This window comes from Paramisgurnus dabryanus, chromosome 14, assembly GCF_030506205.2.
Source record: "Paramisgurnus dabryanus chromosome 14, PD_genome_1.1, whole genome shotgun sequence".
NCBI lineage: Eukaryota > Metazoa > Chordata > Actinopteri > Cypriniformes > Cobitidae > Paramisgurnus > Paramisgurnus dabryanus.
Genome location: NC_133350.1, coordinates 19,293,556 through 19,308,069, shown reverse-complemented (window position 1 = coordinate 19,308,069; position 14,514 = coordinate 19,293,556). Strand labels below are relative to the sequence as shown.

Sequence of the window (14,514 nt, the reverse complement as noted above, 5' to 3'; positions counted from 1 at the left end):
AATACAATGCATACTATAGCTTCAATAGTCTATAAAATTAATAACTCAAGACTCTGTCTATCAAGACTTAATCTGTTGTTAGCATCTGGGCATTTTCACTTTAATATTATTAACTTTAAATTGTCCATATTTAAAAACTGGTAAAACTGAATCATTCCGTGGAATAGATTTTGGTCATTCCGCCCACCCCTATCTGGCACCATTTCATGCTTTTTCAAAAACACGTATCTAGATCTCAAAGATCGGATCAGATCGAATAATGATAATCGATTCAATATCTGGAGAATCGGAATCTAATCGATTCTTGAAATTCGAATCAAAATCCCCGCCCTAGCCAGTACCTCACTATTCGGAATTAATCTTCCTGTAAACCATTCCTTGAGAACATTTCTCGACGCTTCTCTCAATTCAATTTTCCAAGCCTTTTTCACCAGAACTCTCCAATCATATCTAACAACCTGGGGATGTTTTAAAACCTTTCATTTAATTTTTAATCTTCCATTCCCAGATTTCTCACTGCTCACAATTACATTGTCTATCTCCTACCTCTACTACACCAAAAAACCTACAAATCAGTTCCATTAAAGGCCATCTAAGCGGAATCCAACTTTTCCATAAATTAATTTTCGGCTCTCCCTCCCCTAACAAATTCACAAACTGCTTATTAAAGCCACCCACCCGCCCAGATGCTAGACAACCTTTAACACTAGACCTACTTACTAAATGTATCCATACCCTGTGTCTAGGCTATTCCATCAATACAGCTCGCACATTGGATGCTATGTTTATTTTTGCTTTTTCGGGTTTCTCAGGTCCTCGGAACTCACCAAGACCTAAAATTTTAACCCAAAGATTCATCCCACAATTTCAGATCTATCCCTAGTAGACGATGAAACTATCTCCTACTTTATTAAACAGAGGAAGACAGACAAATTCAAAAAAGGCCATTTCATTTATATTTTCAACCTCCATTCACCTATCCAACCTTACCAAACTCTCAAATCCTACCTTCAATTCAGGAAATTAACAAGTAAGGACCCCTCAGACCCAATTTATAAACGACGCAAAACATCCAATCACACGCTTCTGGTTTCAAAACATTTAAAAAAATTAGTCCTAATCCAATCGGGCATCCCAGCAGAACTCCTTTCAGGTCACTCATTCTGTATAGGTGCTGCAATCACAGCCGCCCAAAAAGGATTCTCGCGGCAGCAGATCCAAGCTCTTGGTCGTTGGTCATCTGAAGCTTTCAAAAGCTATATCAGATCTAACCGCTTCCACATTAAAAAAGCGCACCAAACCCTTATCAGTTAAATTAACTCCAATCACAAAAGGGGGGCTAACCATCCGATTGCAGCGAGTATTGAACTCCTGTAAAATTTCGCAAAACCCTCCCAATATGAAACAAACAGAAAGCCTTCTAATATAAATGATTAAATTTCCTCACCCTTTGCCAGCATGGCTTACCTGTCTGATCGCAGTGAGTATTGAACTCCCGTCGGGCACCACTAGAAAGCCTCCTAATATAAATTATCATTGCCCATTTCATCGCCAGCAAGGCTACCTGTCCGATCGCAGCGAGCATTGAACTCCCGTCGGGCACCACTAGAAAGCCTCCTAAAATAAATTATCATTGCCCATCTCATCGCCAGCGAGGCTACCTGTCCGATCGCAGCGAGTATTGAACTCCCGTCGGGCACCACTAGAAGCCTCCTAATATAAATTATCATTGCCCATCGCATTGCCAGCGAGGCTACCTGTCCGATCGCAGCGAGTATTGAACTCCCGTCGGGCACCACTAGAAAGCCTCCTAATATAAATTATCATTGCCCATCTCATCGCCAGCGAGGCTACCTGTCCGATCGCAGCGAGTATTGAACTCCCGTCGGGCACCACTAGAAGCCTCCTAATATAAATTATCATTGCCCATCGCATTGCCAGCGAGGCTACCTGTCCGATCGCAGCGAGTATTGAACTCCCGTCGGGCACCACTAGAAAGCCTTCTAATTTAAATTATCATGGCCCATCTCATCCCTACCGAGGCTACCTGTCTGATCGCAGTGAGTATTGAACTCCCGTCGGGCACCACTAGAAAGCCTCCTAATATAAATTATCATTGCCCATCTCATCGCCAGCGAGGCTACCTGTCCGATCGCAGCGAGTATTGAACTCCCGTCGGGCACCACTAAGAAAGCCTCATAATATAAATAATCAAATAGCCTATCTAATCGCCAGCGAGGCTATCTGTCCGATCGCAGCGAGTATTGAACTCCCGTCGGGCACCACTAAGCCTCCTAAATGAGCGAATTCCCCATTACCAGTGGGGGGCTACACGTCCGATCGCAGCGAGTATTGAACTCCCGTCGGGCAACACTAAGCCTCCTAAATGAGCGAATTCCCCATTACCAGTGGGGGGCTACACGTCCGATCGCAGCGAGTATTGAACTCCCGTCTGACGCCGCAGAAGCCTCCCAAATTCAAAACATGAAACAAACCATCAGCGAGGGCTTACCGCCTGGTCGCAGCGAGTATTGAACTCCCGTCGGGCTCCATTAGAAAGCCTCCTAATATAAATATTTAAATTTCCCTCCATCAACGGGGCTTATCTGTCTGATCGCAGTGAGTATTGAACTCCCGTCGGGCACCATTAGAAAGCATACTAATATAAATTATCAATTGCGCACCATCAATGGTGCTTACCCGTCCGATCGCAGTGAGTATTGAACTCCCGTCGGGCACCATTAGAAAGCATACTCATATAAATTATCAATTGCGCACCATCAATGGTGCTTACCCGTCCGATCGCAGTGAGTATTGAACTCCCGTCGGGCACTATTAGAAAGCATTCTTATATAAATTATTAAATTGCCCACCATCAACGTGGGGGCTTACCCGTCCGATCGCAGTGAGTATTGAACTCCCGTCGGACACCACAAAAGCCTCCTTACATAATTTAATCAAATTACCCATCCGACCGCCAGCAGGGCTTATACACGTCCGATCGCAGCGAGTATTGAACTCCCGTTCGGATGCCGCAAAGCCCCTCCAAAATCGTCCAGCTCATCGGAGGTGGCAGGCTCACCCATCCTACAGCGCAGCATATATTAATCTTCCATCGGAAACAGACTCAAAACTCCCGATTTCAGACGTCTTCTCCGCAAACATCAGCCTCATCATTTCTACGTTTGGGGGGCACAGCTCCCGGCTGCTGTCCGAATAATCTATTTTGCCTTTTGGGGGGATACTCTGTGTTTCAGGCTCATTCCCTGCTCAGAGCCCTCTCCCCGGACAGCACGCCAAATACGTTTACTAATTTAATTCTTTTAACTTATTTGTAAGTGTGAACTCGTGAAATGATGTTTTATTAACAAAGTTCGGGAGGAACATGTCAAATAAAATACCTAAGTGACTTCAGCTGTTTTCAATCAGTAGTCAATGGCACCAGCCGCTTTCAATCGGTAATCAACAATACACCCAATCAGCTCGAAAGCAAGCCATATATAAATCACAGTTGAACTCACTGAAAATCCTTCGCATCTTTCAGAATCCCTCCTCCACCCCGTCTCCTCTCACTTATCAAGTTATTTCCTTACGAGGGGGGGGGATACTCTGTGTTTCAGGCTCATTCCCTGCTCAGAGCCCTCTCCCCGGACAGCACGCCAAATACGTTTACTAATTTAATTCTTTTAACTTATTTGTAAGTGTGAACTCGTGAATTATATATTAAAATGCTGTCATGTTATCAAGCTTCAAAAAGCACATCCATCGATCAAGTTATGATTATGCGTGTTTTGTCAAAAGACATGCAAGAAACAATGAAATGTAAAAACTGAGACTGTAAAAAGTGTAAGTTAGAATAACTTAGAAAGTTACTTCAATTAGTAACACCTAAAAATGTTTATTCAACTAAAATGTCCTCACTTAAAGTGAAAAATTTAATAAAAAAATTACCTTAAAATTTTCACTTAAAGAAATTACTTCGATTGGTAACATTTAAAAAAAAGTTTGGTCAACTCAAATTTTCTTACTTTTTTTTACTTTTTTACAGCATAATGACGTGCCACCATATTTGACTTTACCGCACTAATTTCAAAGGATGTGCAACATATTTATCACTAATGGCGCTTTTCCATTGCATAGTACCCCACGGTTTAGTTTAGTTTGGGTCGGGTCAGCTTACTTTTGGGAGCTTTTCCATTGGGTGCAGTACGTAGTACCCAATACTTTTTTTCGTACCACCTCGGTTGGGGTTCCAAGCGACCCGAGCTGATACCAAACGTGACGCGAAAACACTCTAGATCACTGATTGGTCTGAGAGAATCGTCACGTCATCGCTAAAATGTAAATATTAGCTTTAGCTTACTGCTAGCTTGCGCTGTCTCAAGCAAACATGTTGTTATCTGTGTTCTGCTATAAGTTTCCAAACACACTTTTAGCGATGAAAAACATCCGCAGGTTGAGAATCCGGGACACATAACAGTTTTTTCCAGACTTGCAGTTTGTGGCGGCACATTCGCGACGTGCACGTCCGCATTATATATGCTTAAATGCAACTGAATGAGGCTCAGCGGAGCGCCGTCGACTGACGCCACGGGTCGGGTGTTTGAACAGAAACTGTCATGTGAGACAGAGGTAGTTATAAACGCGATGTGCAAACATCTATTTGTGGTGGTCAATTTTAATTTTGTGGCAGACTGAGAAATAAATGAATGTATGGGAATGTACAACAACGCTCTCACGTGTATAATGTCACAGCAGTAGGCAGCGTAAATATAACGACACGCCTATAATCCCTCCCACTCTGAAGTGATACTAAACTCGATGGAAAAGCTAACCACGCCAAAGTGAGGTGAGCTGACCCGACCCAAACTAAACTAAACCGTGGGGTACTATGCAATGGAAAAGCGCCATATGTAAGCTTAAAGTATACATTTTTTCTTATGAAAGTATGGTTTCGCTTCAGAAGATATTTATTCATCTACTGAATTAAAATATTTTTACATTTTAAATACAATTAAATTGGCTTTATAAGTCAATTCAACTTACTATTTAAAATGTTTAATCAAAAGAGGTTAAACAATTTCAACTTATTTTTTAAAGCTCAAATAAAAAATAATAGTATTATGAAATTATGTGGCTGCAAATTATTATTATTTTTAATTGTGGATGTATGTGATTTTTGGAGTTTTGGACAATGCTGGCTCTCATAGAAAAAATATTAATATTTAATTACTAGTGGTTTTTGAATGGTTTAAGATGTATAGCATGGCACACCACAGTACATTTCTGCTTTCCAACTTTTCCACAGTATTAGATGATTTATCCTATAGCCAGAGGCGGACACTACTTAAGTATTTTTACTTTCTATCTGTATCTGTATTTTATCAGTGTTTTTCTTTGGAAAACATACATTCCAAAGCATATTATTATAATTTTTACTCCACTACATTTCATAATTTTAAGTTTTTGGTTTATATTTAATATTTAAGTACATTAAACATCTATTTTTTTACTTTTACTTAAGTAAAAAGTACTTTTGTCTTTTTACTCAAGAAAAGTAAACGTACACCATTTTTATGTAATTAGGTATTAAATTAATTTTAATATGCAATATAAAAGGAATACACAGTATGATTTTATGTTTTAGAATGTAGTGAACATTTTTAAGTAAAGTAAATTTTTTCCCAAGACAAACACTCTGATAAAGCACAGATGCTTGGAAAATTTACTTAAAGTACTCAAGTAGTGTCCGCCTCTGCTTATAGCATAATTTATCTACAAGTTTTAATTTGGTAGTCCAACGTGAATTAAACAAAACCATAAGTGGTTTCTTCACTTAGAGCAAAAGATCACACAAAGAGGGATATTTTTCCTGCTACTTCTGTCTTTTATCCATCAGTGTTGTCGTGACACACAGATAGAACAGCAACACACTCACAGCCGACGTATGTCACCTGCACGCAGTTTAATACACAAACGCACACATACCGCCTGTGCAGAATGTGACTTAAGGGCCCGAATCTTTATCATTTGTGACATGGTAGACGGAAGGAGAACTGTGAGCAGAGTGTATGTGACAGTGGAGGCGCGGGTGGCCGTGACAGCGGTTTGAGGAGCAGGAGACGTGACACGCTCCTCGCCAGGCCTCTCCTTGTGTCAGCTCAGCGCATGCTGAAGGACAGCGGGAAAACCAAAAGCAGGGGGCAGGGATTTTGAGGGGGAAACGGCTGTCACGCCAGACAAGGGGTCCGCTGCGCAATTGGGTGGGGTGTTGTTGGCAGGGCAACCCCTTCTTGTTTGTAAAGATGCCCTTAAAGTACAGCTGTTGTAGACATGGCAAGCGAGAGACGGTGCAAGACATACAGAGACAGCATGAGGTATAGCTAATAGTCAAACCAATTGACTTTGACAGGTTACCATAAGAGAATCAGCTGCATGGATGTTTGTGTATCGTGTTTTCACATCTGCATTTGTTATGAGATGGGACGTTGTTGGTTTGAAAATAGAGTTTGAATTTTAAAATACACAACACACATCTTTCTGTTACCTTGTCACAAAAGGAACCAAGCAAACAGGAAGTGATAAACACGACATGATAATTTGACTCCATAAAAAGCTTATGAGCGGCACTAGATCTGTTTTCCACAGTTTCTCACACTCGTCTATGAAGTCACAACATGAAACTTGCGTGTGTGTGTTTATGTGGGGAGAGGTTGAACCCCCTGTGTGCTGAAAGCAGGGGGCTGTGGTAATCCTTACCAGGGTCTTTGTATCGTGAAGGACTCTTTATATGACTGTGGACAGGGGGGTCTGAATCAGATTCTTCCAAAAAGCCTTGCCTGAGGATGTGATCGCACTACATCTCAACATACACACAGAGAGGGAATTCACAAAAATTGTGTATTTCCTTTTTTTTTTAAACTGTATTTCCCCAAACATTTTTTGTAAATCCAATCTGCACCAATCATGCTTGGTTTAATGCATGCTTAACAGGACCACACTGCGTTGCTCCAGCACTGCATTTTATCCCCAGAAAGCTCTCTGTGCACCCACATATCTGCCCACATATTTGATGAATAACTGGTGCCAAGATCTCTTCTACATTCAAACAATTATGCATATGTAAATACATCCAAACAAGGAACTGGGGCACTTTTTTATAGTGATAACCTATGTGATAAATTGAAGAGAGCACTTTTCTGCATTTCTCATTAACTCACACGTTATTTGTCTCAACAACATATTGAAACACAGCAGCCATAAATTAAAAATGATTAATAGTGCTAGTATTATGTGTAAGTGTCTGGCCTGTTGGTGGTATCTTCTGGAGTCTCTGTGTTTGTGCCTTTTTTACCCTAATGAATACCCTAATGTGTGTATTGTCTCAGGCCTGATGGAATCGGTACCGTCACAGTTGAAGAGAAAGAACGGTTTGAGGAAATCAAAGAACGACTGCGAGTGCTGCTCGAAAATCAAATCACACACTTCAGGTACATCACTGTCAGGCTACAAAACATCTGAGATAACACTGAGATAATGCATAGAGATGACATTGAAATGTATTGCATGTACACTCTTCAATATAAAGCTTCCTGACAGGTTCTTCATCGGGCTGTATGGTTTCACAAATAACCTTTAAAGCGATAGTTCGGCCAAAAATGAAAATTACCCCTTGATCACCCTCAAGCCGTTCAAGTTACATATGTCCATTCTTTTTCATTTGAACACATATTTAGATATTAAAAAAATGTTCTTGCTCTTCCAGTCTTTATAACAGTTGAATATAGGGTCTCGCTCCTTCAAGTCCAAATATTGTGCATCCATCCTTGTAAAACTTTACAAACAAAGAACTAGCTTGCGGTAACACCGCCATTTTAAGCCCTGTTCGGACGGGATCAGTTTTACGGGGGTAGATGGAGTAATATAATTTACTTTTTATTAATAATTAATTTATATTCAAATTTAATTTATATTATACCACGGGTCTGTTGAATGCTGTATTCTGATTGGCTAAGAATTGTTCTGTGGGTATGCATTAACTTTAATAACCGCATACCTAACTTGTCAAATGTTTTAAAAAATAGGCGCATTGCACCTTGGGTGTGCATTATATTTTCTTATAATTCAATGGCCCTTTGTCAATTATTCCTTACTTAAAATATTTATTTAGATTTTAATATACTTTTAATTGTGTATATAATAAAAAATACATAAATAAAAATTTTCTTAAATGTATACATGTATGTGTGTTTTTATATATAGATGATAATTACATAAAATAAACACACAAATATGTGCAAGCAAACTTTTATTTTGTATGCGATTTATCAAAATTAATCTTTTGACAGCCCTTTTGAAAAGCTAAGGAATAAATGGTTATTTTAGGTACCTTAACTTAAAAGGCTGTTTGGAGAACCAAATATGGTTCTTCTATGCAGAAAAGAACCCGTTTAGCACCTTTATTTTTAAGAGTGATCTTATTTTGTTTACATAAAACTCTTATTTTATTATTTTAAAACAGAAGTCTTTCTCTAATGTCTTTATTTCACATATGTTTCTATCAAAAAATACTTTTAAACACTCTGTATATTAATTCTATTTAAAGGTATTGTTTTCCATTTGGACGCCCAGAAGGAGCCTTGAAAGCCACGTTGTCACTGCTTGAAAGGGTGTGGTGCCATTTTTATTTTTAGTTCAATTCAGTACCACATAAACAGTGGGATATTGTAGTATTCACATCTGTATTTGCGATACAGTTGCAAGATTATAATTCATTTCCATTACACTAGTGTATTGTACACAATTATATGATTTATGTTTAAAAACAATAATAATATATTTATAAATGCCTATTTTACATTTGCAGGTACTGATGAAAGACATTGTGACACCAGTACCTCAGGAGGAGGTGAAGGCAGTGATTTCTAAATGTCTGGAGCAGGCAGCTTTAGTGAATTACCAGCGTCTATCAGAATATGCCAAGGTGGAAGGTAGGGAGCACACATTCTTGTGTCTTCTCAAAAGCAATGCTAATACGGTACTTGACATGTTTCTCTCATGGAGACAGTGCTTAACAACACTGATGCTCAGCTAACTATGCTTCGGTTTAAGATGCAGTGCACAAAGGCATTGTTGATGAAATATTTTGGGGTTGTTTTAAATGTTTGAAACGCTTAATGAATCAGTGTGTTAATGTTTTTTTTTTCATTTGGAAATTTGAAACAAATAGTGGTAAAGTATTAACATTTTATAGTCCCTCAAGTATTAGATTAATGGAAAATTATTATTTTTGATCAATATTATATACTAATATGAGCTTCATACATCACTGGCTAATTCCTCTTATAATAAAGAGATGTTTATATTATGCCATCCTAGCCTTAAAACCACCACCTAGTTTTTAAATAGTCTTTGGTATAGGTTTGGTTTCAATTGAAAATCTGTCTCTAAAAGTGTTTAAGTAAAAATGCATTCAATACCTCTCAGTCCCTGACCTCAGTGCCACACTGCTCGGCTCAATGGGCTCATGCTGTCCTCTATAAATCTGTTCCTTTATCCTGTGCTAAAGCTTTTAGGTCTAGAACTACTGTACAGCAACAAATATGCTTTTCCTTTTCAGCAATCCTGCTTACTCTTTTTAAGTTTGCAGATTCACAACTTTTTTAGCTTTTGTGTTTTTCTCTCTCTTTGTTTCTCTTTTTTATCTCTGTGCTTTCCTCTTTTTGTTTATTGGCTTTGCTTTTTATTTGGAGCCTCTCTGGTTAAGTCAGTTCTAGAAGTCAATGTACAATGCAAAGCTGGGATTGCCCACTAGAGCAACACACATTGGTAAATTGCAAGTGAGACAGTTTCTTTCATAGACATGGACAGCAAAGCTATGGCTCATATATGGATAGTCTGAATAAATATTTGATTTGATGTCAATTAATGACCCGCAACAATTTTCCCAACAAATGTTTATTTTTATTTAGAATTTATATTTTCATCTTTCCTCCATATTTTCCAGTCCATGTCTATGAGGAAATATTGCTGGGCACTGCAGATACTGTACTAAAGGAAAAGCTCTTATGTATTTTATTTCAAATAAAATCTGTGTTGAACCCAAACTAACCAATAGCTACAGTAACTAACACACTGTCTAAACTCTTTCAAAACACCAGATCTTTATAGTTATAATACTAAGTGTTAATACTTTTATATACTTTATACCATGGGTCTCCAACCTTTTTATGAGCAAGGGCTACCACAATGGATAAAACAATCTGGAGGGCTACTTTTTTGATAGTCTACTCGAAAGTTTTTTGGTTTTCTATTTTATTTTATTTTATTTTATTTGTTGATATGTTTTATCACTATTTAAAATGTTAACATACATAAAAAGCCAAGCTAACATAAAGAATGTAATAAATAAATATTAAAATAGAGGCTATCAATAGAACACGCTTTGGCGGGCAACTCACAGATTTTGTGCGGGCATCCTGGTGCCCGTGGGCACCATGTTGAGACCACTTCTGTATAGTATATGTGACTCAATCTGTGAAAACTCAGCTAAAGTAATTTTTTATGATTTACTGTTTTTTACATAAACGTAAACATTTTTGTTGTAACATCACCTTGACATCTTTAATTTAATATTGACTATTTGAAAATCAATATGAAATCAATGAAAGAAATCAAACTTTGATGCTCCTAATCTCATATCTATATTACAAACTTTAGCCTGGATTTCACAGATAAGAGTCACATATGACATAAAAGGCGGATTGTAGATCAGTCTCTTATTTAGCACCAAATTTAGTCTGGGGACTCCTAAAAAAGCCTCTTAGTGCACATGCAGCTGTTGTGCTTTTCTCTCTCTTTCACCTCTGACTCGTGCTCTTGCATGCCCCAATCCTCTTTTATAGGCAAAAAGAGAGAAATGTATGAACATCCTGTCTTCTGTTTGGCGTCACAAGTGATGGATTTAACCATTCGTGAGTACCCTCCTCATACGGAGCCGCTCCATCACTTTTCGCCATCTCAAGCATATTTACAAATGCTTGTTCCTTCTTCACACCCTAACAGTAACCAACACCATCCTCTCCGCCTGCTTGCCTTTTACTTTAAATGTGTTGGATTTCAGGTTGAGTGATTCATTCAGTTTTTCTGTGAGTTTTGATTGAGCTAAAAAATATGTGCTTTTGGTTTCCTGATTTTTTTATGCTTTTAACTTGAATGCATTTTTACTTTGTTTTTGTGTTAGTCACCTCTCCCCACCTTTGTCTTTATATCAATGTGCCCCAAGTTTACAGTACTGGTCAGATGCAGTGCGCATTTTAAATAAAAAATAAGATAAAATAGTGAAGCAATGATCAAAACCTCAAACCGGGTCTCTATCACAGCTTTCAAAGAGTGTGTATTTTGAGTCATTGTGCTATGTCTTCAACCACAAGTGAAGTACATTTTTGTCCATCGTCCACTTCAACAACGTTTCACTGTTCGTTTATTTCAGTGTTTTAGTCTATGACTTGATGTGTCGATTGGGTCAAATTTGCATAAGCGTAAGGGTTTCACATAAGATTGTAAAAGGTCTGCTGTTTTTCAACCGTAAACAACTTGCAGGTCTTCAGTGTCAGATAAGACATTTTACTGTGCAGAAATGCCTCTCTTGCATTCTTACTTTCTCTTTTCTTCAGTGTCCTAACCAGACGCAATATAAACAGGAGTCATTTTGTATGCGTCACGTCTGCATTGAGAACCCATTGGACTAAATCCCTTTCCTCATGCACACACGAAGAAAAACTGATTTCATTTCGAAGTTAAGAATCAGATATTTCAAATGTCTGATAGTAGCTATTAAAAGTATACCGACTAGCAGGGGTTAAATTGGGATTGGGAGGGCCCTGGCCCAATTTAAATCCTGCCGGCTGGTGACACTTAAAGGTATATTCCATTTTCTTAAAAGAAAAATCCAGATAATTTACTCACCACCATGTCATCCAAAATGTTGATGTCTTTCTTTGTTCAGTCGAGAAGAAATTATGTTTTTTGAGGAAAACATTGCAGAATTTTTCTCATTTTAATGGACTTTAATAGAGCCCAACATTTAATACTTAACTCAACACTTAACAGTTTTTTTTCAACCGAGGTTCAAAACACTATAAACTATCCCAAACGAGGCATAAGGGTCTCATCTAGCGAAACGATTGTCATTTTTGACAAGAAAAATAAAAAATATGCACTTTTAAACCACAACTTCTCGTCTAGATCCGGTCGTGATACCCCACGCAATACGTCATGATGTCAAGAGGTCACAGAGGACGAACGCGAAACTACGCCCCAGTGTTTACAAGTGTGTTGAAAGAGGACCGTTCCTACGTTGTTGTATGTGGAATGATACTAATTAATGTCTTTGTGTCAGTTTATTGTTTACAATGGTCCCCAAATGTGCGTTTCATATATGTAACACGTGACCTCTCTACGTCACTACGCATTTACATTATGTCACGCAGGAAAGGACCTAGACAAGAAGTTGTGGTTTAAAAGTGCATATATTTTTTTTTCTTGTCAAAAATGGCAATCGTTTCACTAAGACCCTTATCCTCGTTTGGGATCGTTTAGAGTCCTTTGAAACTCTGTTGAAAAAACTGTTAAGTGTTGAGTTAAGTAATAAATGTTGGGCTCTATTAAAGTCTGTTAAAATTAGAAAAATCCTGCAATGTTTTCCTCAAAAAACATAATTTCTCCTAGACTGAACAAAGGAAGACATCATGCATTTTGGATGACATGGTGGTGAGTAAATTATCTGGATTTTTCTTTTAAGAAAATTGAATATTCCTTTAAAGTGGTGTGTTGCGATTGTAAGCTCACGTGGGTCTAATTGGCCAAAATTTCTAATTGATTGTATTGCACCACCCCCATTTTCACATTCTTATGGGATTACTTGAGGCGTCAGGTCTGGTTAATACACATTTCTTTACTCTTTCTTTATTTCCCTTTTACCTTTGAGACACATTGAAAGCTGAACCTTTCTTCCATGTCTCTTCTCTCTCTACCTCTTTTCTTTCCCTCTTCCTTCTTCCTTTTTAGTAGAGAAAGCTCAGAAGGTTCGGAAGGATCCAGGTGATCTTTTGTCTGACTTATTAAAACAGCCCCTCCCTAACTAACTATCTAACTAAGCCAAACGTAACTAACTCATAGCCTAACATTACCATGGCACAGTTAATAAAGATGCATTGGGAATGTTATGCGTATCTTTTCATTGCTTCCAAATAAAGATTTTCCATGATCTGGTAAGACTTACCGGTCTATGGAACATGAAGAGCGAGTATTACTTTACTTCTTTTAAACATTAACATTAACTTCAAATGTATTTGATTTTATTCTTTCTGTTTAAAGTGATACTCTCTCTGATACTCTCTCTGAAAAAATCTCTAATGTGTTCAACAGCAATAATGATGCAATGTTTATAAGTTTCTTAAGTTTTGCATCATATTGCTGATTTTACACTATTAGTAAAGTATGATCACATGACTATCAATGTTCGGTCCTCCTAACAAAATACATGGTAGTCATGATGATCATAATGCGATGGTTTCTGAAACCTTGACGACAATATCAGTATATACAGCAAATGATAACGTGTAGATTTCTGGCAAAAAGGTTTGGAAACCTTGCATTTCTTTAAGCATTAAATGTCATAAATCAGTCAAATCAGGTATTTCAAAAAGTACATATAAAAGAATCTTTTGGGCATAAAGCACCCAAAAGTCAAAACCCTACTGAAAAGACCAGCTTGGTTTTAGCTGGTGTAGAATGCTGCTTTAAGAGGGGTTTTGCCACTTTTTTAGCTAGAGACCTTTTAGCTGAAACCAGCTGACCCACCAGCTTGACCAGGCTGAAATACCAGCTTGACCACCTTAAACAGCTTTACCAGGCTGCGACGACAAATTTAAACCAACTACTTACATCTTAAACCAGCTAAGACCAGCCAACCAGCATAGCCAAACTGGTTTAAGCTGGTGTGTCAGCTGGTCTTCCCAACACTTCCACTTTCAAAATGTTGGGAGACCAGCTTATCCTAGTTTAACTGGTCTTTTCAGTAGGGAATGCTCCATGGTAAATCATTCAGTCCAGTGATATTGAAGTACCTGATATTGCACTTCCTGACATTTGCTCAACAGTAGATGTTGTCCCTTGCTTTTAAAAACCCTGCATGGACACGACAGTAACCCTTTAAAAGGCTGTTTTGTACCAACACACAGAAGATGATTAAGATACAATTAGAGAAAAGGTTACGCATAAGGGCCAGTGTGTTTTTGTAAATAGTGATGGAAGCACTGTTGACTGAAGGGGAGGGTGCTAGTCTTTACAAGGATGTTAATTGTTTTGACATTCATCACAAAGCATCAAAGTGCCACATTTACCACGGCCAAACAATGGCTGGAAGACTACACTGGTAGTGTGCCAACTATTCTTTGACAGCTGTTTGGTTAACTGCAACCAAGCAATTTTCTGAATATCGCAAATCTGCAG

The 14,514-nt window shown here is 38.3% G+C and overlaps 1 protein-coding gene across 14 annotated transcripts in view; it reads left to right on the top strand.

The window, feature by feature from the left end:
• cadpsa (Ca2+-dependent activator protein for secretion a) overlaps window positions 1-14,514 on the top strand; it is a 157,830-nt gene that overhangs the window by 100,013 nt on the left and 43,303 nt on the right. For 5 of the 14 annotated variants that reach the window (XM_065241444.2, XM_065241445.2, XM_065241450.2 and 2 more), the window contains exons 15-19: window positions 7,389-7,490; window positions 8,606-8,669; window positions 8,867-8,990; window positions 10,905-10,973; window positions 13,069-13,101. In XM_065241444.2, coding sequence (XP_065097516.1) covers window positions 7,389-7,490; window positions 8,606-8,669; window positions 8,867-8,990; window positions 10,905-10,973; window positions 13,069-13,101 — 392 coding nt within the window. The remainder of the gene's footprint in view (window positions 1-7,388; window positions 7,491-8,605; window positions 8,670-8,866; window positions 8,991-10,904; window positions 10,974-13,068; window positions 13,102-14,514) is intronic. The other 9 variants (XM_073811878.1, XM_065241446.2, XM_065241447.2 and 6 more) reach the window with 3 other exon arrangements.